Source organism: Zonotrichia albicollis, chromosome 10, assembly GCF_047830755.1.
Source record: "Zonotrichia albicollis isolate bZonAlb1 chromosome 10, bZonAlb1.hap1, whole genome shotgun sequence".
NCBI lineage: Eukaryota > Metazoa > Chordata > Aves > Passeriformes > Passerellidae > Zonotrichia > Zonotrichia albicollis.
In genome coordinates this window covers 11,337,784-11,359,607 of record NC_133828.1, presented here as the reverse complement: position 1 = coordinate 11,359,607, position 21,824 = coordinate 11,337,784, and the positions used below count along the sequence as shown (strand labels likewise).

Genomic DNA, 21,824 nt, shown 5'->3' with positions numbered 1-21,824 from the left:
AGAGGACAGGAAAAGAATGGAATTTATTGGAAATTGCTCGCCAGGAAGGTGGTGGGATCGCCATTCCTGGGGGTGTTTAAGGAATGACTTGTTCCTCAAACGAGGAACCAGGAGGTGTTCAAGGACGGGGCACTCAGTGATGGTGAAGATCAGTCAAAGGTTGGACTCGGTGATCTCAGAGATCTTTCCTAACCTTAAGGATTTTGTAATTTCCTTTACAAAAAGTGATAAGATTCGGCCTGGGGACAGCTAATTCCAACGATATCAGCTACCCTCAGGCACTGGGGCTGCCGCTGAGGGGCCCCTCGGGGCAGCGCCAACATGGCACCGCCCTCCCGGCGAATAACGGCCTCCCCGCCGCCCCGCCAAACTCTCGCGAGATCGAGGCGGGGGCACTGCCCTGCCCCGCCTGCGCTCTCGCGAGATCTCGGCTGAGGGAGGAGGAGGAGGAAGAGGAGGGAAGGAGGAGCCGCCGCCGCTGCCCCGGGCCGGCGCCGGGGATGGTGTTGGCCGCGGCTGCCGGGCCCTGACGCCTCGCTCAGGTACGTGAGGGCTGTCCCCCTTCACTCAGCCCCCGGCTCGGGCCTGGAAGCTCCCGCTGTCCCCACATCTGCCGGCCCGCCAGGCCTCGCTCCCGGCGGGGTCCCCCGGCCCCACAGCCCCGTGCCTTGCCCCGGCTCCGGGGAGCTGCAAAATTCCCCGAACTCTTGTTCCCTTCCTTAGAAATCAACACAGCTCCTCTCCCTTCCTCCTCTGCAAAGCTTTACCTGCGATTTGAGAGTACTTTCTTGCTGGGTTTCACTAAAATTTGGGGTGCAGCCGAAGCGAGTAATTTCTTTTCCAGACTGGTCATGCTCCTCTTGGGTTTCCTGGTTGTTCGGGACAAGTTGTGAAGGTATTTAGGCATTTAATGTCCATCGAAGTTGAATTTATTTGAAATCAGCGCCTAAAAGATGGGGGTATTTCTGAGGGAACAGCTGGTCTGCAGCTTACAGGCATTTTTTCAGTGTTGTTTTTTTTTCCTCTTTTGTTTTAATTTGTGGCCGCGTTCATTATTTTTCAGACCCCTACTCCCCTCTTCTTTTTTTCTTAATTTTTTTTTTTTTTGTAAGCAGCTGTTGTTTCTTCCTTCTCCGGGGAAAAAGGGACTGTTTTGTTCTGCTTATTCTTTCTTCCTCCGGGGTAAAACCTGCCGTTTGTTTCGGTCCAGCCAGCTGGATTTTACATTCACCCCGCACTGTACTTTTGTTTTTGAACATAAATCTCGAAGCTGACACACACATCACTTGTCAGCGTCAGGGAGCTTGACCTTCGTGTAGATCTCGCCAGTTTCCTGCTGTTAGGGACTGCTGTGAAATACATTATTTCTTTTTTTTTTTTTTTTTTAAGCTTTTTTGCTCGCTTTTCTGTTAAGCTTTTCTCAACTTCCACGTAAAGATTATACCCTGGCTCTTTGCATGTTTACCCCTTTATTTGGTTGAATTAATTAATATGATTTAAAGAATTAGCAGTAGCTGTAGCCCCCATTTTAACTGCTGGGGAGCCTGAAGGGTTTGGATTTTGTCAGCATTGTGTTGCTTTTAGCCAAAATATTCAAGAAGGAGGCGTTGCCTTCAACTGGGAGTAGCATCAAAACAAATGAAGCCGTGACAGATTGGATGTTCTGGCTTCGTGGCTTTGGCATTGTGACCGCCTTTCACTGTAATTAATTCAGCAGTGTGGTTATTTTCTAGAGTGGATGGCTGGCACAGCAGAAGCAACTCTTCATTTCTCTTATTTGGTCTCTGTGTGTCAGGTTTTTGCCCTGTGAGGAGTGCAGCTGTACAGATGATTGCAGTTTGCAGCCTGAATCCCTTTCCTGTGCCCTGGGAGCTGTCTCAAAGCTCACTTCCTAGTCAGAGAGTTGTTCCAGGAATCCCTCCTCTTCCTCCTTTTTGTTTTTTTTCCCTTTTGGCCAGCCAGGAGGCAGCTGTGAGTGTTGCCTGTGAGGTGTGCAGGAGAGTGGGGGGATTTTCACAGCTGTTTTTCAGCAGGAGCAGTGTCAGGCAGTGAGATGGGGGTGTAAACACTGATGTAAGCCTGACCTCTCTCCAGAAAACTGAATTTGCTCTTGGCACCTCCCTCAGTGCTCCCAGCCCAAACAAGCTCATTCCTCAGGTGCTGAGGGCATCCCCACCTTTATTCACCTGTTGTGATCATCCTTCACTCCTTATTCAGCTCTGACCTGGAACACAGGCTGGGCAGAGTTAAAGAATAAAGCAGGGATTTATTAAAAGGATTTCCTCCATGGATCCACCTTGGGCAGCACAAGAGCCCAGCCCAGGTGAATCCAAAATGGTCACAAAACGGACAACTGGTCATGGCGTCTCTCACTTTTGTAAGTTCTCCATTTGCATATTGGAGTTAATTGTCCAGTTACAGCTTTAGGCTATGAAGTCCCACCCTCCCTGTTTTTTTCTCTTCAGCCCACATTGTTTATACTTTTTGGGCCTGGAGCTTGTAACAGTTGTCCTTGTTGTTGCTCAGGAACACATAATCAGGGAATGATTAATGCAGGTGCTTTAATTGGAGAGCTCTGGGTGTCTGGGGAAGACAAACCCCAGTCTGACTCCAACGTGGGTTTGGGATGAACCCCCATTACGATGTTTTATATTCTATCGTTCTATAACTTAAATATTAATTATCAAAATTACTTTGTTCTATTGTGTACATTGATTTCATCCAAGCATGGCTTTCTCATAACCCCCTCAAACCCCTTTCTCACGATTCCCCTTATGACTAAACAATAATTGCATCTAATTACTAAATCATCATCACATCTAACAATCATATCGCTTATCATATACTGATAACACAGGTGCAGTTTCACATGATCTGCAGCAAACACAAGGCCTAACATTTACCAGGGCCTACCCTTAACATTTTCTTAGGGCCTACTGAGCCTTTCTTTCTAGCTCCCTGAATTTTGTGATTTAAAATCTTTTACCATCACTTGGACAAGCTGGAAAAGGATTGTTGTGTCTGCCTGCCTTGTGAAGAGAGCTTGCTGACGCTTAGTGTGTAACTCAGAGTTACGCACTAAAGCCGCAGAGGATCTGGAAAACACAAAAGCCAAACTTGGGGCATGCCAGCAGCCCTGATGTGTTTCCCCCTGCCCCAGGTGAGTGTCCCTGTCCCTGCCCTGTGTTGCAGGTGGCAGCAGCAGTGATGCTAACTCTGGCAAGCAAGCTGAAGCGGGATGACGGCGTCAGAGGCCCCCGAGCGCCCAGCGCAGCGTCCGACTCCACTCGCAGGGTGTCTGTGCGGGACAAGCTGCTTGTTAAAGGTGAGGCAGCACAGGGAGGTGTGCTGGCCTTTGCTGCTTCTGGCTCTGCTGCCAGAAACAGCACTGCATTGCATAGAAGTTCCCACAGGAATTTCTGAAATTATCTCTATGATATTGCAGCAGCTCTCTGGTCACAGAGAGCAATAAACGCTTTCCCACTTTACATCGTTCTGGGAGAGGCTGCACAAAGCTCAAAGAAAAGTATTATAAACATTTCTTACCTGAACTTGCTGCACCTGCTATTGTGAACATGTGGAATATGTTATGGAGATTTCCTTACCAAAGAGTGGTTTCTTAATTGGCCAATGGTGATGGTGGTTTAATTGAAGGACCAGTTAGATCCACCTGTAGCAAACTAGGGTCTAAAAAAATTTTATTGTTAAATCAGAGACAGCTCTTTCCTTCACTTATTTTTTTTTTTGTAGCATAGATAATATTATATGTAAAAATCCATAGATGCTGACAGCTTGCAGTTACTGTGGAATTAAAGTCAGGTTCAGTCCCTCTGGTGATAGCTGAATGTTAGAGGCAAAGGAATGTGTTGTTGAGGTTGAAGTTTCTGCTGAAAATCTCCAGTAGCAAATACTCTGTTGTTGATGTTGAAGCTGCCACTGTTGGGATTCCTGCCAGTCAGAGGAAATCCACATTTCCTGTTCCTGTTCCAGGATGATTTGAGGCTGACATGGCTGTCATTGCCTGGCTGATATTACCTAATAGCCCTACATATGTTTTTTTTCTAAATTAGGGTAAATTCTGTCAGATATCTGGAGCAAGGTGTCACTGCTGCCTCAGTGCACTGGGAGTGCCTCAGCTGGATTGTGGCAATGTTGTATCCACAATTTTCTCCCTGTATTGTTTTAAAGACTGGGAAGTTTTACATGCTTTAAATCATGATTGTGATCACTCTTACACTTCCAATTTGGAAATCCTTATTTAACTTCAGTTCTGAGGGGGAATGATTCAGGCAGCAGAAGTAAGCTCTTTAACCCAGCTAAGCACAAAGCCAAATTACTAAATATATATAATCTGAGATTTTCCCTAACCCACAGGTATAGACTTGAGGGGGAGATAGCAGTGTGAAATAAATATTCTATATGTGAGGGGGCAAAGAAATTTTACTCTGTGCTTACAGCAGTCATGGTTTTAAAAACCATACCCAAGTGTGCAGGGGAGGAAAAGAATGTAATCTATAGAAAAATTGTATTGACATTGTAATTTTATTTGCTGTGGCTGTGATGGCAAACCAGCTATTTAAATAAAACTGAGTATTAAAACAACTAAGTAAAACTAAGTATTTAAACTAATTGAGTGTTGAATGAGTCTCAGTCTGACAAATGTTAAAAGCAGGTCAGTGCTCACATGGATCTAAACAAGTATTGAGTGGTGGATCCTGAGGTTATGGCGCATGGAAATGAGTGGTGGAGGTCACTTAGAGAGTCACCATTAAAGGCATTGGTGGAAATGTGCCTTAATAGAAATCTGCTAAAGCACAACAAAGGTTGGTAGGCATCCTGCTTACTGCATAGGTAATGCAGGTAAAGGAAAATCAAATTAGAGTCAGTTTGGAGTGATACATGCAGGGGCTGGAATGAAAAGAGGAAAGGGAAAAGGTAAAGGGAACTCTTGGTTGAGTCAGGAGGTTCTGAGTGAAATCCCTTCCTTTCTAAACTCCTCAGGGAGGAGTCTCAGGCTTGGATTCAACAGTTATGTGTAAAAGATTTAGCAGAACTTAATAATAAAAGCACTTGAGTGTTACATTAATTATTAGTGAGCTATAAACATAGTATAGATTCAAGATAATAAGATGCATATAGTTTTATAGTGTGTTCAAGTCAATGCACACACATACACAAATATATGGATATAAATATACACACAAATGTGCAAAGATAACCCACACATGTATGGAAATGTATGTATACATGGGAATACATATTAAAATTTTCCCTCCCAGAATCAATGAAATAATCCTGTTAATCCCTTTTTGAGGATTGCTGGAATTTTCTGAAATTCAAGTGGGAGTGATAGCATTTCTTTCAGGCTGTAATTCAGCTAAAGAATATTTAAAAAGCCATCAGGGAATGACTCATTATTCCTGCTCCCATCTCCCACCTTGTCCAGGCAGCAGGAGTTCCTGGTTCAGGAATTATCCATCACTGATAGGAATTGCTGGGATTGCAGAGCAGAGGTTGGGATTGGGGATGCAGCACCACAATTCACAGAAGAGCTGTCAGTGTGCTGAGGGTGATTTCTGGCTGAAATGGGACTGGCAGGAGAAGCAGATCATTCCAGTGTCACTGCTGGAAGTGACAGGGAAATGTAGTGGGAAAGGCTTTCTGGGGATGTTCTTTTAAGTTGCTCAAGCTAAATGTCAACCTTTTGTTTACAAAAGTTTCTGGAATTTGCTTCAACACTGAGATAGATCAGCTGCAGAGACTGAGAGGAGTGAACTTGTGATGCTGAAGGTGTTTCTAGGCCATGTAGAGATGGCAGGAATGGGTTTGGGCAGGAGTGCAGAGGCTGCTGCAATGTGCCCCCAGCAGGGCTGCTGCTGCAGCTGGAGCAGCCCCAGTGCTTTCACTGCTTGTCTGTGCAGCTGTCAGAGCTGAGCTGAGGTGTTGCACTGCACCCCAAAGCCAGCAGTAAGTAGAACTTGTCACTTGTGCCCATTTTGGCTGGAGTTACAAACAGATGACAGTGGCAGAGCAGGGGAAAAGCCCCATCAGGTCACAAATCAGGAAATAATCTCTCCTGCATAAAAGAAGAGAAATCCTGGCCTTCAGCAAGGGAGGAGGAGGAGATGAGGAAAGGCCCAGAGTGTTGTGCCAGTGGTGAGGCACCACTGTCCTATCCTTGCTCCCCAGTAAATGGGGGATCATCTGATAAATCCTGCAGACAGACAGATGTCTGCCAGCTTTGCTAAGGCTGTTGGCCAGACACAGACAGTGCCTGGTTTTGGTTTTTTTCTGGAGGTAAACTGCAGCCAGCCTTGTTTGTGCTGATGGAGAGCCCAGTCCAGATCTCTGAGGATGTGCTGTCACACTGACAGCCCTGCAGCCCTCAGTTGTGCTTGTCCTCTGCCTGACCAATAGATCAGTTCTGCTTTGGTTGAGGTGATGACCACAACCCAGCCACTGACAAGTGTAGGTGATGCTTACAAACTTTTAAAGACTTGGCACAGATCAACTGAAAATAGGAAAAATAAGTGCTGATTTAGGTATGATAGCTGTTTGTGCTATGGGTGTGAAGAAACATCTCAGTTGGTGTTGGAAATAATGGTGTCAGGCACTGACCTTGAATTTAGTGATGGATGCATCTTTGTTCCACTTCCATTTTTGGGGAAAAGCTGCTCTTAAAATACTGGTGCCCTTTGTTGGTTTTCACTTAAGTTGTTCCTTTGACTGCTCATATCCAGCATTGTCACAGATTGAGGTATCAGTCATGTCTCAGGACACTTGGGTTATTTTATGGATGTATTATGAATAGAAATTTCTCTATCACTCAAGTTTTATTAATTCTGAGTCGTTTGGAAATTCTTTTCCAGCTGTAGAGAGGATCTAGTAAAGCACAGCTTTGTTCACAATTCTGTGTGACTCATCTGCTCATCTGTTCTCACTGCATTTCCATCTAGGCTCAGTAGAGAGTAAAGCCCTAATTCTGTAAGCCCAGTACCCAAATGAAAACAGAGCAAGCAGCACAATGGCTTCAGCAGCTTTCATTTTGTTCTGTGCTGCAGAGACAATGTTTCATGTCCTGTTCATCTCCAAGGGGAACTTCATGGAGCTGGGAGCCACATGACTGCTCCTCATGGTGAGCATGCAGTGCTGAGCTTGAAAGGCAAATCCTTTCTGAAATGTAAAAAGGGCTGAGGACAAACCCAAGATGAATATTGTATAATGAAGGTGACTACTAAAGGGAATTAAAGAGAGCATCCAGGATGGCAGCACAAAGGTTGTCCCTTACACTGCATTTTTGGTAGTGCACAGAAACTTCACCATTCACTTCTATATTTATATTATCACATTTATATGCTTAGTTTGATTGTGGCAACTTGAAATAACTTAATATATGTGAAAATGAATTAACAAGGTTTATCCCTTGGTTGTCTTCAATATCTGTTGCTTTTACCACTACATTTCTGTAACCAGAAAATATTTAATGGGTGCCTCTGGTTAAGCCTGAGAGAATGGAAGTGGAAAACTGGTGATGAAAGTGAACATCCATTGTAACTAAAAATGAGGAAAACCATTTATTTGCTTTCTTCAAGCCTTTAAAAATAGTAATATCCCTCCTCACAAAAACAGGTGAGGAAAGTTGAGAGAGGAGGAAATACTTTTATTCTTATACTGGGCTGTGCAGTTCAGAGGAGCTAAGTAGGGAATGCTGTAAAGATAACTGGGTAAGGATTAGGAGGCCAACAGCATTTCCAGAATTAATAAAGTATTAGAATTAATACTGAGAAAATGGAATTTTTATTAATGCCAAGGTATTTAATCTTCATCTCTGGAAGTCTTAAAGAAGTAAATTGAAGAGGGACCTAAACAGGAGAGTGGGCTTTTGAACAAAATCAGAGAAGCAATAGTGCTGTGGATGAGAATGTTCACTTGAGGAAATAAAGCTTTTATTTGGTGTACTTAACACCAAACTGCAGCTCCAAAATGAAGCAGAAAGTCTGAGTTTTTGGAAGGCTTAGTAACCAAAGCACTGCTAAACTCTGACTTGGGGTGAGGGAGCAGAGCAGTGGGGTTGTGGTGTGTGCACTGAGCATTCATAAACTCTGAACACCCAGCAGGAGTGCTCCTATTTCTGTCTGGAGAACTGTCATGGCCAGGGAGAGTTATTGTTTGTGGAATCATTTATAAATAACTCTGGCTGCTCAGGAGCTGCATGGGAGGGAGAAAAGCTGAGCCACAATCTGTTTGCATCCAGCTCTTGCAGTGTTTGTGCTGGGTTTAAGTTTAAGCCTTGCTTTTTGTGGTATTTTGTGAAGTCCCTGTCATTGAAAGGAAAGGTGAATCTGACTCCATGTTCTTAGAAGGTTAATGTATTATTTTATGATATATATTATATTAAAGAATAGAGAAAGGACACTTACAGAAGGCTTAACAAGATACTGAAAACTTGTGACTCTCCAGAGTCTGACATATTCTGACTGTGATTGGTCATTGAGTTAAAACAATTCACATGAAACCAAACAATCTCCAAACCCCATTCCAAAGCAGCACAACACAGGAGAAGCAATGAGCTAATATTGTTTTCCTTTTTCTCTGAGGCTTCTCACTTCCCCAGGAGAGAAATACTGGGCAAAGAGGATTTTTCAGGAAATATGACAGCCTTTTTTATGGTTTGAGGTAGATTTGGAGCTGTTGAAGCAGGTGTGTGCTGGGTCAAGAGCAGGAATCTGAATGTTTCCCACCACTTGGGTTTTCTGCTTGTCTCCTCCTCCTAATGCCATGAATTGAGACCCAGATGCAGATTCTCCACAAAATGACCATGAAAAGTACTCAAACTGAATTTTCGTCACTGTTCACCTGTACTGACAGTCATTTCTTGCAAGAGGAGCTCAGAAAAACTTGAGGTTTGTGTGGGGAATGGATTTGGAAAGAATTTTTAAAACTTTCCAAGTTTATACAGAATTGTGTATTTGTATAGATGTATCTTATATATTTGTATATATGTTAACACTGAGATAAGGTGTATTGATTTAGGAAGGCTATGGAATAGAGATGATATTCTTCAGAGAGATTGAACTAGAACTAAGTTTTAACAAGTTTTAAAATATGATCTTTTAAAATACTGCAACAGTGACATTATACCACAGACAGGAGATGCTTTTATGTAGGAAATAAATATTTTGGTCAGTCGTAAGTGGCATCTACCCATAGCCATTCATAATTTACTTTTGCCCTACACCTTTAGGTCGAAGTAGAATGTGAATAAAAAAGGTTATAGAAAAATAAGTATATAATATACACATCTATATAGGTTATATAATATTAAAAAAGATTATATATATTCTTTTTATATTATATTATTTATGAAGATTATAAAAGACTGGATATCTTAGAGAATCAGAATTGTGAAAGATGAATTGTAGCAGGACTGTGAGAAAAAAAAAAGGTGATTAGTGTTAGAAGTGTTGAGTGGTAGAAGTTAATAGGTTGAAAAATATTTGTAAGGTATTGTATTGAGGAAATAGGTTAGAAAAAGGTTTGTTCTTTAATTTAGTGAAGCTTTTGGAGCTCTTGGCAGTTGAGTGCATTGGAGTTTCCATGCTTTGCTTGTTTACAAATCTCTGTTAAATGGGCTGGCAGGCTGCTCAAGGGGTGTTTGCTTACACAGTGCTGTGCCAGAGGTATTGATTTATGCAGGAAATGTGGGAGTTAAAGCATCACAATCTCAGTGGAGCTTGAATGCTCTGCTCCAAATGTTTGCTTTGGGAGCAGCAACATTCAGAAATGGTTCCAGTGTCACTGCTGTCACCACCAGAGACTCAGAATTTGGGAAAGCCTCAAACACTGAGCTTTGGCTGTTAAATGTGCTTGTTAATTGGTGAATCACCAGTGTGTGTTCCTATGGCACAGATAACAGTAACTTCTTTGCCTTACCTGGTGCTGCTTTAAACATTCATATTGTTGAAGCAGATCTTTATCTGCTTTGGCTTCATGAAGTTGTTTCATTCTTAGTTTGGGGTTTGTTGCAGAGTTCATTAGAAACCTTAATTTTGGGTCATTTGTCTTTGTTTCCAAAACTTCAGTGTGGGTTTATTAGCACAGCATTCATTAGAAACCTCAATTTTGGGTTATTTGTCTTTGTTTCCAGAAGTTTTGTGTGGGTTTATTAGCACAGCATTCATTAGAAACCTCAATTTTGGATTGTCTTTGTTCCCAAAACTTCAGTGTGGGTTTATTAGCACAGCATTCCCACCTGATTGCACACCTTCAGAGAAGGAGCTTCTGCTGGCTGTGAGCATTTTGTTTTCATGTTTTCACCAGAAAAACCACTCATTCTTGTGCCAGGGCAGAGAGAAACACAGGAGTGTGCACACACCACGGGGAATTTACACACTTCAGAGAAACTCTGGTGACCTTAAACTCTGTACTGACCCTTGCAGGAGGCAGAGCTGCCCAGCTCAGCCCTTGCTGGCACTGAGCATGTAAATATCTCCCATTTTTGGGGTCAGGAATTCATGAAGGTGAACATCAAGCACAGAAAGCAATAAAGGAAAGCAGCCAACACTTTAAAATAATTGAACCAGGTCCCAAACTCTGCCCTGCAGTGGAGATTGGTGTGCTGCTATGAAAGGCTGGTGAATTTAATGAAAAGAATCTCAGGAAAAGTTTTCATAGCTGCAGCCTTCAGGGGTTGGTTGTCACATTTTTTTTATCAACCAGGAAGGGAAAATTGAAATGAAGTCCTTGATTACAGCTGAAATTACATTTTTGTGTGTGTTTGTTCTATAAAGTCAGTTCTTTAGCAAAAGTATGGCTCCAGTGTTGCCTTTCAGTGCCTGGCTTTGGTTAAATCAGCTCTGGCTGCAAAGATGGGATTTTAAAAGAGTGAAGTTGTGAATTGTTTAGGTAAGTGTGGTTTGGTGGTTTTTGCTCTTGGTGTATTAGGCTGCAGGGGCGGGGTGTGCCAAGCACAAGGGAGATGGAAATCAAACAAACATCATTCCACTGCACAGAAATGCAATCCATGGTGAGCATGGGTGGCAGGAGGAGTTCTGGAGAATGAGTTGTGATAAGTTTGGATTCAGTGCCAGCAATTCTGAGTGACAGTTCTCTTCAGATGTGTGGTGTTGAGAGTTGGGATTGAAATCTTGCACATTGCCAGCCCAAATAAATGGGCTGTGTCTGTGGAAAGCAAAGTCAGAAGTGGAAAAGAAGACCACGGGAAAAGCCAAAAATATACTCAATTTTATTTTCTAGGACATCAGAAGTAAAAGGGGGAGATACCTTGGTGCATGTGGTTCATAAGAAATTGAAAGGAAGATTTCAATAAAATACACAGAAGCAGGATTCTTCCAGGGAAGGTAACTTGGCAGGCTTAGCAACACCCTCAAACCTTCATTTCCTAGGGGCTGTGCAACAGAATCAGGATGCTTCCTTTCCTTTATGAATTTTAAACTCAGGAAAGAAATAAAAGGAGAATTTAATTGAATAAGAGTGAATATCAATGACAAAACCTGTATTTTAGAAATGCCAGTGCTCTGTGTGGCAGAGCCTTGGCAGAGCTGAGCTCCCCATCAAAGGAGGATACATTTGCCATGTCTATAGGGCAGATGAGCATTTTTAGTAATGAATTGAGTGGCTTAAAGAGAAATTTCAAGGTAAACTTCCACTGCAGCTTCATTATATTTTTAAATAAAATTGGATTTACAGGGTGGTTTAAATTAGATCTGCCAATTTGGACTTGAAGAAGAGCTTTATGCTTGTTTATAAATACATAAATAATGGTTTTATTTCTCTTTTTTCTTTCAACAGAGGTTGCAGACCTTGAAGCTAATTTACCTTGTGAGTATAACATTTAATAGTGTGCATTTTAAGGGGGAAAGGAGCATTGAAATGAGCATTTTGACTGGTAACTGTGCAAAGCTCCACCACTCTGCCTTGAACAGATTTTTCTCTGTTGCTTCATCTTCTGGGAGAAGCTGGACTCTCATTAGTGTCCTTTGGAAGGAGTATTGATAATTTGCATCCAGTTTTTAATTGCTGTGGAGTGGCAGCAAAACTTTGATCAAGTGCCCAAAAGGTTCCTGGGACTCCAGGGTGCAATTAGTGCCTCACTCGTGTTTTTATTTCATTCTCTCATTTTCAAAACAGGAGATTCTGATTTAGGGGCAGAGCAAATAGCTCAGCTCTCAGGGAACATGCAGGTTTTTCACTTCCAGATGTAACCTGGTGTCTTTTAATAGAGAAAATACTCTTGAAAAGTAATTTTTTAAGAGTGATCCATATTCCCTAAAAAAAAAAAAGAGGGCAAGATAATATGGTTTTAGATCTGGAATCTTACTTGAGATATAAAGGCAGTTATAGAGAATTTACAGAGAGTAATTAGATAAAGTTTTTTTCAGTTCTGTTATAGGGTAGCAAACTCCAGAAGAATGTGTGGTTTCAGTCACTACAATGTGAATGCTTTACTAGGTTTGTGTACAGTTCTAGGTAGGTTTTTCAGGCCAATAGGATTTATAACTATTTATATTTATATACTGTTTAGCTCCTTGGCTGCAGAAAAGGAACAGCCAGCTTGATGGGTTAAGAGGCCAAAAGCTGAATAATGTGGGTGATAAAATAACCATGATAGATTTGTCTCCTCATGGCAGCCAGCTGTGGAGAGCTCATTTCTGATGTAAATTATTCTTTTGCTTCACAGGTACATGTAAAGTGAATTTTCCTGACCCAAACAAGCTCCATTACTTTCAGCTAACTGTAACCCCAGGTAATTTTTTTTCAATGTTACTTTTGTTTCTGTCTGTGTTGGTGTTTAGGAGAATTCCAATGAAGCCTGAGTCAAAGAAAGTCTGGCTGTAATAATGATAATTTCATTGAAGAGATGGAGAAACTGGGCTGAGTTTTGACAACCAGATTCCAGTAAAAAGGCCTTCAAAAATGAGTAGGGTTAGGAAATACTCAGATTTTTTTTGTACTTGGATGGAGAACATTTTCCTCTCAGCCAGTTCCAAACCACCTTGATTTATTTTGGCATTCCAGCCCTGTTAGGTTGTGTGTTCCCTGTGCTGATTGGGTGTGCCTACAGATGCTTAACAAGGAGCAATCTCTGAGCCTTTGATTGTTCAAATATGTCAAATCAGACTTTTTTATTATTAACACAACTTGAGTATCCTGTGAAACTCTTGCTAGCAGTAAAAGCATTTTCATAAATTATCATTTCCATGTACATTTCTTAATAGCCCCCTGAAATTTGCATTTTGGAATAAAGGGTTGTATTTTATGGATGAGTTTGCGTGGAAGTTTATTTAAACTTGGCATGCACTTGTTGTGTGTGTTGCTGTGCAGCTGCTCAGGTGAGAGCATTGCTGTGTGCAGTGTTAGGTGTGCTGGGCTGGCTCAGTGTCCCCTGCAGCTCCTTCTCCTTGGTGCCACTGTCTGTGGCTGCTTTTTGTCAGCAGAGTTTGGGTGAGGAGAGTGCAGTCATGCTGCTGTTTGAGCTGGAGAAACAATTGTGTGTGCACTTAAAGGAGTTTTGGAGTGTTTCTGTAATCAGCATTTTGGAGCCAGAGCAGCACTAGGTGTCACTGTTGCTGTTCCTTAGCCCAAACCCCCTGAGCCATCCCCCAGCAGAAATTTTGGGTGGTCTCTGGTGACAAATCCATTCATGTGCCTCCCTTTTGTGATGGAAAAATGAGTGAGGCTGCCCTTGGCAGTGTAATTAAAAATAAACCCAAGAGCTGATCTAGGGCTCTGTCCCTGTCATTCTGTGTAGGAGTTGTGCTCATGTTTACTTGGTGGGTGTTAATTCTGCTTACACCAAATGCCCTTCCCTTCACATGACACTCTTTATTATATTTTGGGAAAGAACTGATTTTACAAGAGCATCACTATGCAAATGATTAATGTATGAAAAAGCTGTCCCAACTCCAAGGTGTCTAAACCCTAGGAATTGTTTTGTTTGTGCAGAAACCAGCTGTTGAATGCAGAGCAGGGGTTTTGTGCCACTGATCTTACCAATGAGATGATCTTAATGAACATTTTGTTACTTTAAATATAACTGCACAGCTGAAGTCTCTGCACTTGCAGCCTGACCCCAGTGAACAGCTATTTTCAGCTGTGCATAATTCAGGTGTACAATCTTGTGATCAGCCAGAGTTTAGCACTCTAAAGGCAGAACACAGACCAAGAAATCTTTGTAGTTTTGTGCCTCTTTTCAATACTGAAGTTCTCTCTAGTTTTTCCTGGAGGCAGCAGAGTGGTTGTCACAGAAGTTTTATGGCCAAAGCTTGAGCCAACTCTTTTTGTATTGTCTGAACAGGATTGCATGAATCTTCACTTTGTTCCCTGCTGTCATTTTGAATGTGGCTGGTCCTGAAAGGACAGTAAAAGAAGCTTCCTTAGGCTTCACAAAAAGACTGATTTTAATAAGAAAATAAACTTGACCACCAAGCAGAAATCCTTTCAAGGTCCCTTGCTCAGCACCTCTCACAAAAACCTTTCTCAGCCAGGATTTAATGTGGCAAAATCATCCTGGTTGACAGCAAGTTTTTAATTGAAAATGATTTTGTAGAAAATCTTGATGAGGATGGCTGCTTTTTTTTAATATAACTGAAAGAATTCCAATCTGTGTATGCTCCAGTTTCCTGCAGTGCACTATCAGTGGATAAAAAAAGGCTCAGACTTGGATTTTTCTGCTGCAGTGGACAAACTCCCTGTTCCCCAGGCAGACACTGCTGCTTTTCTCTGCTGTCTGAAGCTTCTCTTCCCTTTTGTCATCTGAAACATTTGTTCTGCCTTTGAAAAACACCCTTGTGCCACCATTGCCTCTGCTCTTATTTTTGCTCATATTGGATGAAAATTTAAGGAAAATAAGGAGATGTTTAGAATCCAGGCTTGCTGCACTGGTATTTGGAGCACGAAATTGGAAGCTGAGGATTAAAATCATGGGAATGACCTGGAGAAAAATCAAGGAGGTGACTTTAGGTAGCTAAAAACCCAGAAGAGTAAGTGCAGTAAATGCAGTTTCCCTGCAGTTCCCAAGCTGTTGGACTAGTCTGGGCATTTGTGGATATTTGAGTGCCCCTCTAGGGGGATTAATAAAGGCACTGGTTTCTGGTGAAATGCCCACAAATATTGGAGCATGGCTGATTCAGGGAGCAGCTATCCCAAGTGCATCCTTTGTGGCCTGCCCTAATTACCTTGCATTTTCTTCTAAAGTGAGGAAATCATTTGGTTAAGTGTTTTGCAGAGCATTAAAGCACCCTACAAACACAAGCTAAGATTAGCCAGGTTGTTGGTAATGAAACTTGAGGCTGAAGTGGGAGGGATGCTTGCTCTGCTAATACAGCCTGAAGACATAAATTTAAGCAGTGGGAGGAAAACTGTGGCTCAGACATCCTCCCTTTTTAGCAAAAGTCCCTGTGGCCAACTTCCTAACTTATGTGTTAAAGCTCTTCCATTTGATGGGTTTATTTATAGCTCTTTCCTCTCTTTAAGTCTGCCAGAACTTTTTTCCCACCACTTTTCCGTGCCTAAAAAATTGAGGATTTCTCTCTCAGTCTGAGAACCTATATACTTGAGATGCTGAAAGATGACTTCATTGTGAATTATCTTGTTAATGCAGTGCAGGATTTCTGGCTGGGTACTGAGGCTCTCCAGAATTTTTAATTTATATTTGAGTGACTGGTAATGAGTAGCTTGATTGTTACTTTAGGAACACAGAGGCAGAATTGTATAAAAGAGGGGAGGAGAGATGTCTTGCTCTCCTAATTGTGTAAATATGTCCTTATTTGATAGCAGAGCCTGTAGCTTACCCAGTGTGGGTTTTGATTAGTGACTGGTGACAAGGTAAAACCAAAATATAAAATGAGATTTAATATAAGGCAGTGATGAATTTGGAATTGTCTTGGAGGAAGACTTGATCTGAAAGTTCTTGAGTGTTCATTAAACCTGGGGATTTTCTTTGACACAAACCACAGATGGATACATCCATCAGCAGGCATTTATTTCATTTTAGCAGGGGTGGAATGTGAAGAGCTGCTGCATGCTTTGCTCCTAGTCCAGCCAATCAAGGAACCAGTGAAATTAAGCCAAGGAAAAGAACTTTTGTACTTGGAAATGTGATAATTCCTGACACTTGGTTCAAATGTGTTCTAGTGCTGGATGGTGGGTAAAGTGCAGTCAGCTGTCTGTGTTCTGTGGGATAAATGTGGTGTTGGAGCTCCTGGGGATGTTGGACCATTTTCCAAGGATTCCTTTCTGGAGCAGTGTCTCACTCTGAGGGCACTGCACATTTGACAGGGAGCAGTTTGACCAAAGGCTATCAGTGTAACTCACCTCTTACTTCTTGTTCTTCAGTAAAGACTTGCTTTGCTGAGTTTTACCTCTGTATATTTAAAAACATAAGAGAAATTATTTTATCTTGCTTTTTTCCTATAAAAATCAGTGCATGTCACTTTACTTTCTGCCTAAATTTACTTAATAAATCCAGCTCACTTCAGAATTGACTTGGAGTGGGAATGGAGAATGGATTTGAAAAGCAGATCAGGAGGCAGCAACCTGAAGGGGGATTTTGCTGACCTACAGTAGACAAGCTATGGTTTTTGTGGCTTGGAACAAGCCAGATAATAGTAAAGTTAATCTTAGTCTTTCTGTAAACTATGGATTGTTTCACAGAACATTTCTTTGCAGTGTTGGTTTAAGGAATATAAAAAAGCTGCATGATAGAATGGTAACCAGCCCTGGGTGCTTGGAGCCACAGCATCCCTCAGGTGTCTCAAACCCCCACTGTGGCCTGGGTACCTGTTTGCTTTTCTTCATGCAAAACCTCAGTCATGGCAATGCCAGCTGCATTTCAGATCACTTGCAAAGTGATCTGAAGAAACAGCTTCCAAGCACAGTTGTTTCAAAAGTTGCAGTTTGTCATCCCATTCTGTTAGCCCTGCTTAAATGCAAGTAGATCTTTTAATATGTCATATTTGATAATTTAGCCATTTTAATAATTCAGTACTAAGCTTGGCAGAGAGGCAGACGTGTGTTCCTAGCAGATACATCACACACAGTAAGACAATGACAGTGAAACAGCCTGCTTGCCCTTCTTGAAGTGCACTCTGAAATTCCTTGCACACACCAATGTATACTCACCAGGATTGCCAGCACAGCTTTGGGAAGATGTGGTAAATCTTGGGGTAGAGTTTATAGCAGTGCTTTGGGAAGCACAAATTTGGGAAGATGTGGTAAATCTTGGGGTAGAGTTTATAGCAGTGCTTTGGGAAGCACAAATTTGGGAAGATGTGCTCACTCCTGGAGCAGGATTTAGCAGTGCTTTATAAGCACAGGTTTGGGAAGATGTGCTCACTCCTGGAGTGTGCCCGTGTTCACAGGGGTCCGAGGATGAGGGAAGAGATGAGGATCTGACTCCATGTTTCAGAAGGCTGATTTATTATTTTATGATATATATTATATTAAAACTATACTAAAAGAATAGAAGAAAGGATTTCATCAGAAGGCAGCTAAGAATAGCAAAAGAAGGAATGATAACAAAAGCTTCTGGCTGGGACAGAGAGTCTGAGCCAGCTGACTGTGATTGGCCATTAATTAGAAACAACCACATGAGACCAATCACAGACCCACCTGTTGCATTCCACAGCAGCAGATAACCAATGTTTACATTTTGTTTCTGAGGCCTCTCAGCTTCTCAGGAGAAAAAATCCTAAGGAAAGGGTTTTCCATAAAATGTGTCTGTGACACTGGAGCAGGGTTTAGCAATGCTTTAGAAGCACAAATTTGGAAGATGTGCTCAGTCCTGGAGCAGCATCTGGCAATGCTTTAGCAATTGCAGAATTTCTCCAGCTCATTCCAAGGGTCACTGATGTGGTGCTGCCTGCCACATGCCAGGATTTGCTCCCCACAGTGAGAAGTTGAGTGCAAGGTTCCTCCAGCTGGGTGTCCCTGTTCCTGGTCAGGATGGTGGATTTTTCTGGGACTGGTTGCTCTCCTGACTTCAGATTTCTGCTGTAGAAATGGTGGCAGTGCAGGAAGACAAAATACTCACACACTCCTTGGGTTAGGTGGCAGCAACCAGCTGAAGTGTTTGATGATAACCCTATGCTGTTGTTTTAATCTTGATGTTTTTCTCTTATTTAACTATTTGCCTTGTTTTCCCTTTTCTAGATGAGGGCTATTACCAAGGAGGAAAGTTTCAGTTTGAAACTGAAGTTCCTGATGCCTACAACATGGTGGTGAGTATTTGTCATTGGTCTCACAGTTGTCATTTTAGATTTTCCTTGCAGGTAACAGGACTTCAGGGGGAGCTTGGCATGGAGATTGAGAAAGGATCTTCTGTCTCTTAATAAAATAAATCTCTGCAATTGTCTGGCAGAAGCTCTTGGAAGTGCAGATGAGTGAAACCTGAGTGTCCTCCCTTCTGGCTGAGGTTCTGCTCTCTCCTGTTAATTATTCATGAGATCTGCATTTAATGATTATTCTCATTAAAAAGTTATATATCTAAGAATGAAATAAGTGAACCAAAAGGAAAAGGTTGACAGTTCTGTAATTTTCCCTGAAATTCTTCTGCTTTGGTGTCCTAGTTTGGTGTTGGTAGTGCAGAGTTCTTCAGAGAGGGGGAGGATCCTGGAGAAGAGTTTCAGGGAAGATCTTTGGTTCCTGTTCAGCTGAGCCTGAATTCAGCATTAGCTGTGTGTGGTAGTGGCAGTCACAGCCAGGCAGTGTTTGCAGCTGGGTGGGTTTGGTTGTGGGGTGTTTGAAGTTCCCCTTAACTTTACCAAAGAATTTCAAACTGTGGCAGAGGTCACCCTTAATAACTTCTGTGTATTCATTTCATTTCCTTTAATTTTTGTATTCCAGTTGTTCACCCAAACAGCACTGCTGCAGGAAAGTGTTTGCTGTGTGTAACAGGAGAGCTGAGGTTCAGTTTTGATCTGAGGTTTTTGATTCTCAGTTTCCATAACTAAAAAGTTTCTGGTTTATTATTGTTCCCTGCTCAGCTGAGAAATCTACAGCAAGTGTTAATGAAATATTTTTAAATTTGAGCAACTCTTATCCAATACAAAAATAAAAGTTTTGGAACAATGCAGGAGGTTGAATGTTGGATTGTGGTCAGGTTGTTAATGCAGTATGAATCCAATATTGATGGAATTCTGCAGAGGCTGTGGTTGGTTTCTGCCAGGCAGAAGGGACTGACACAAGTGATTTCAGGAGAGCTCTGCAGACCTGCCAGGGCTGGATATGTGGAATTGGGATGGAGTGGAGGAGCATAACATAAATAAAGAGGAACAATTTGGAAGATTTGCTCTTGTGGCCTGCAGGCAAACCCCTCAGTGCTTTGCTGGCTGCAGTGTTCAGTTTCAGCCAGTCTGTATTCTGCAGAAACTGCTGCTGGAAAATGGCAAGAAATATCTCAGGGCTGGAGTGTAGTTCAGTCCCAGGAACTTGTATCCCCTCTATGGGAAACTTGTATCCCTCTTCTATCCTTCCTCTTAGGGAAAATTGTTTTTTACAAGCTGTAAAGAGGAGCTGCAGTTGCAGGGTGGTTTAGGGAAATTGGTTTAGCTTTGGGACTAGCTGGTGTCCAGAGAAAACATTTCAAATAACTTTGATTCCAGATTTCTCTTAGGAGCCACTTTCCTTCACCAGGTAAATTTCTTCACTAGTGAAGAGATCAAATTAAATATATAAATAATACATAATTTTAAAAAATTACAAGATGTTGGTACATCTTTTTAGAGTGCTGATTTATCAAGAACTGAAACTGCTCATCTTAATCCCAGAGCAGAAGTGGCTGCTGGAAATGGAGAAGGAAGTTAATGTGGTCAGTGCTGTGCCCCCAGCTGAGGCTGCATTACCTGTGCAGTCTGAGGGGAAGGAGGAGTTTGAGCAGGGAAATAAATTGATTTGGGGAGCTCTGTTGTGCAGAATTTCACAGAACATCATCCTGAGGAAATCTCTGGATTTGCTGGTCTAGGGAGGGTTCCAAAATGACTTGGAACAAGTTCCAAGGTGAGGTTTTGTGTGAAGATGAATTTTATGGTGATGCTGCAGTTGTCCTGTGTGTCTAAAAGGGAAAAAGGAGAGAGAGAAAAACCTTTGTCTTACTGTCAGGAGTGGGTTTTTCTAACTTTCAGCAGTGAAAATCACTTTGAAAGGATAAAGGAATTCTTTTGTTTCCACAGTACAAAAAATGAGACATTAGTTAATTCACTGTAAGGATTTGGGTTTTTTTTAAAAAGAGTTTCCATAAATCTTTTTTTTGACTCATCAATACATTCCTGTTTGAAGGTGCATATGGTAGAAATTTACTCTTTTATCTTGATCTAATGGCATGGAATAAATTCTGCTGCTTTGCCTTGCTTGAGAACTAGACACCATCTTTCAAGACAATGTGAAAGTGTGGCTAATGAAAAGCTTGTGCTGTTAGAAAACTTCTGAGCTGTTTTGGAGGGCAAAAAGTTTGAGACTATTTTCTGTGAGCCACTTAATTTTCAATAATGCCATGACTGATGTCCCTTGAGTTATTGCACAGAAATGAAGTGGAGGAAAGGCAAAATCTGCATTATCAGTCCCAGATTTATTGTGGTGATCAGTGTTTTTTTTCCTAGAACATCTCTTTTAGGTCTGTTTTTGGTGTTTCAGTGCCATGCATATTTTCTTACCTCTTCCAAGGAGTCTTAATTTAAAAAGTTTCTTGAAAAGGTCATTGGGAAGTTGGGAACAAAATGAGATAAACCACACAATGCTGCCATGCAAATGCAGCTCTTGGAGCTGTTCTGCCTCTTGATTGAAGACATCATTGGAAAAAGTGGAAGGAGAGATGGCTCCACATTTCTAATCTGGGATTTAATTGAAGTTCTGCAAGGTGCTGGTGTGAGCTGATGGATTCCAGGACACTTCCCATCAGAAATAATCTGCCTGATTGAAAGCTGCAGCTCCTGATGGGGAGAGCAGGGAGGCAGCAACGTGCTGTTGCTAAGCTACTGACATTTTTCTGTCCCACTCTTTATTTACTTCACCAAACCAGAGCAAAAGAGATTATACTTGAAAAATCTGTACTTCAGAACCTCACTGTGACATTCAGAAGTTTGGTGGTCTTGCCTGTGGCTTTTCATTTTAGTGCCTCTAATTCAGCTGTGAACAGGAGGGTCTGTATTTAAAATAATTTTATTTATTATTAGCTATTTATTTATTATTTAGTTAGTTATTTTATTATTACTTATTTATTATTAGTTATTTTGTTATCTTTGCATCCTCTGCTGGTTTTTTTAACAAATCTCTGATTTGCAAAATCCTTGGTGAAGTTTTTTTGGTTTAAATTATTATCTTAACAGTTAAGTATGAAGAAACTGAATGGCTTAGAGTGTTTTCCCTGAAGGAGTAAATTTTCTTGGCTTTCTTGAAAGTTATTTTTTATAAAGAAAGTCTTAATACCAGCCTGGTTTTTTATGAAGAGTTGAGAAAAGCTAAAAGGGCAGAGAAATCTGTTTTGACTCTTGTAGATAATGCACCATTGCTCTAAACATACAAATCCATACAAATCTATTTGCCTTTTTTCTGTTTTATGAGTTATAACAGGGTTTTAGCTTAACAGATAACACAGTAATTTGTTTTCTCTCCTGGCAGCCTCCAAAGGTAAAATGTTTGACAAGAATCTGGCACCCAAACATTACAGAGACAGGAGAAATCTGCCTAAGGTAGGAACAACATTCTGTTGGAGTTTTTTAACCTTGGAGGTTTCTGTGTTTGATAAAATATTGGATGTAACTGTCCTGACAGTATTTTTTTGTAACATGTAACTTCTAGGAGCATAAAAA

At 41.5% G+C, this 21,824-nt stretch overlaps 1 protein-coding gene across 2 annotated transcripts in view; it reads left to right on the top strand.

Annotated features, from left to right (window-relative positions):
- Positions 1 to 406: 406 nt before the first annotated feature.
- Positions 407 to 21,824, top strand: part of UBE2F (ubiquitin conjugating enzyme E2 F (putative)) — a 58,427-nt gene continuing 37,009 nt past the window's right edge. For both annotated transcript variants that reach the window (XM_005486873.4, XM_074548025.1), the window contains exons 1-6: positions 407 to 542; positions 3,193 to 3,325; positions 11,812 to 11,841; positions 12,701 to 12,766; positions 18,172 to 18,239; positions 21,634 to 21,704. In XM_005486873.4, the coding sequence (XP_005486930.1) occupies positions 3,208 to 3,325; positions 11,812 to 11,841; positions 12,701 to 12,766; positions 18,172 to 18,239; positions 21,634 to 21,704 (353 nt within the window). In that variant the 5' untranslated portion in view covers positions 407 to 542; positions 3,193 to 3,207. The remainder of the gene's footprint in view (positions 543 to 3,192; positions 3,326 to 11,811; positions 11,842 to 12,700; positions 12,767 to 18,171; positions 18,240 to 21,633; positions 21,705 to 21,824) is intronic.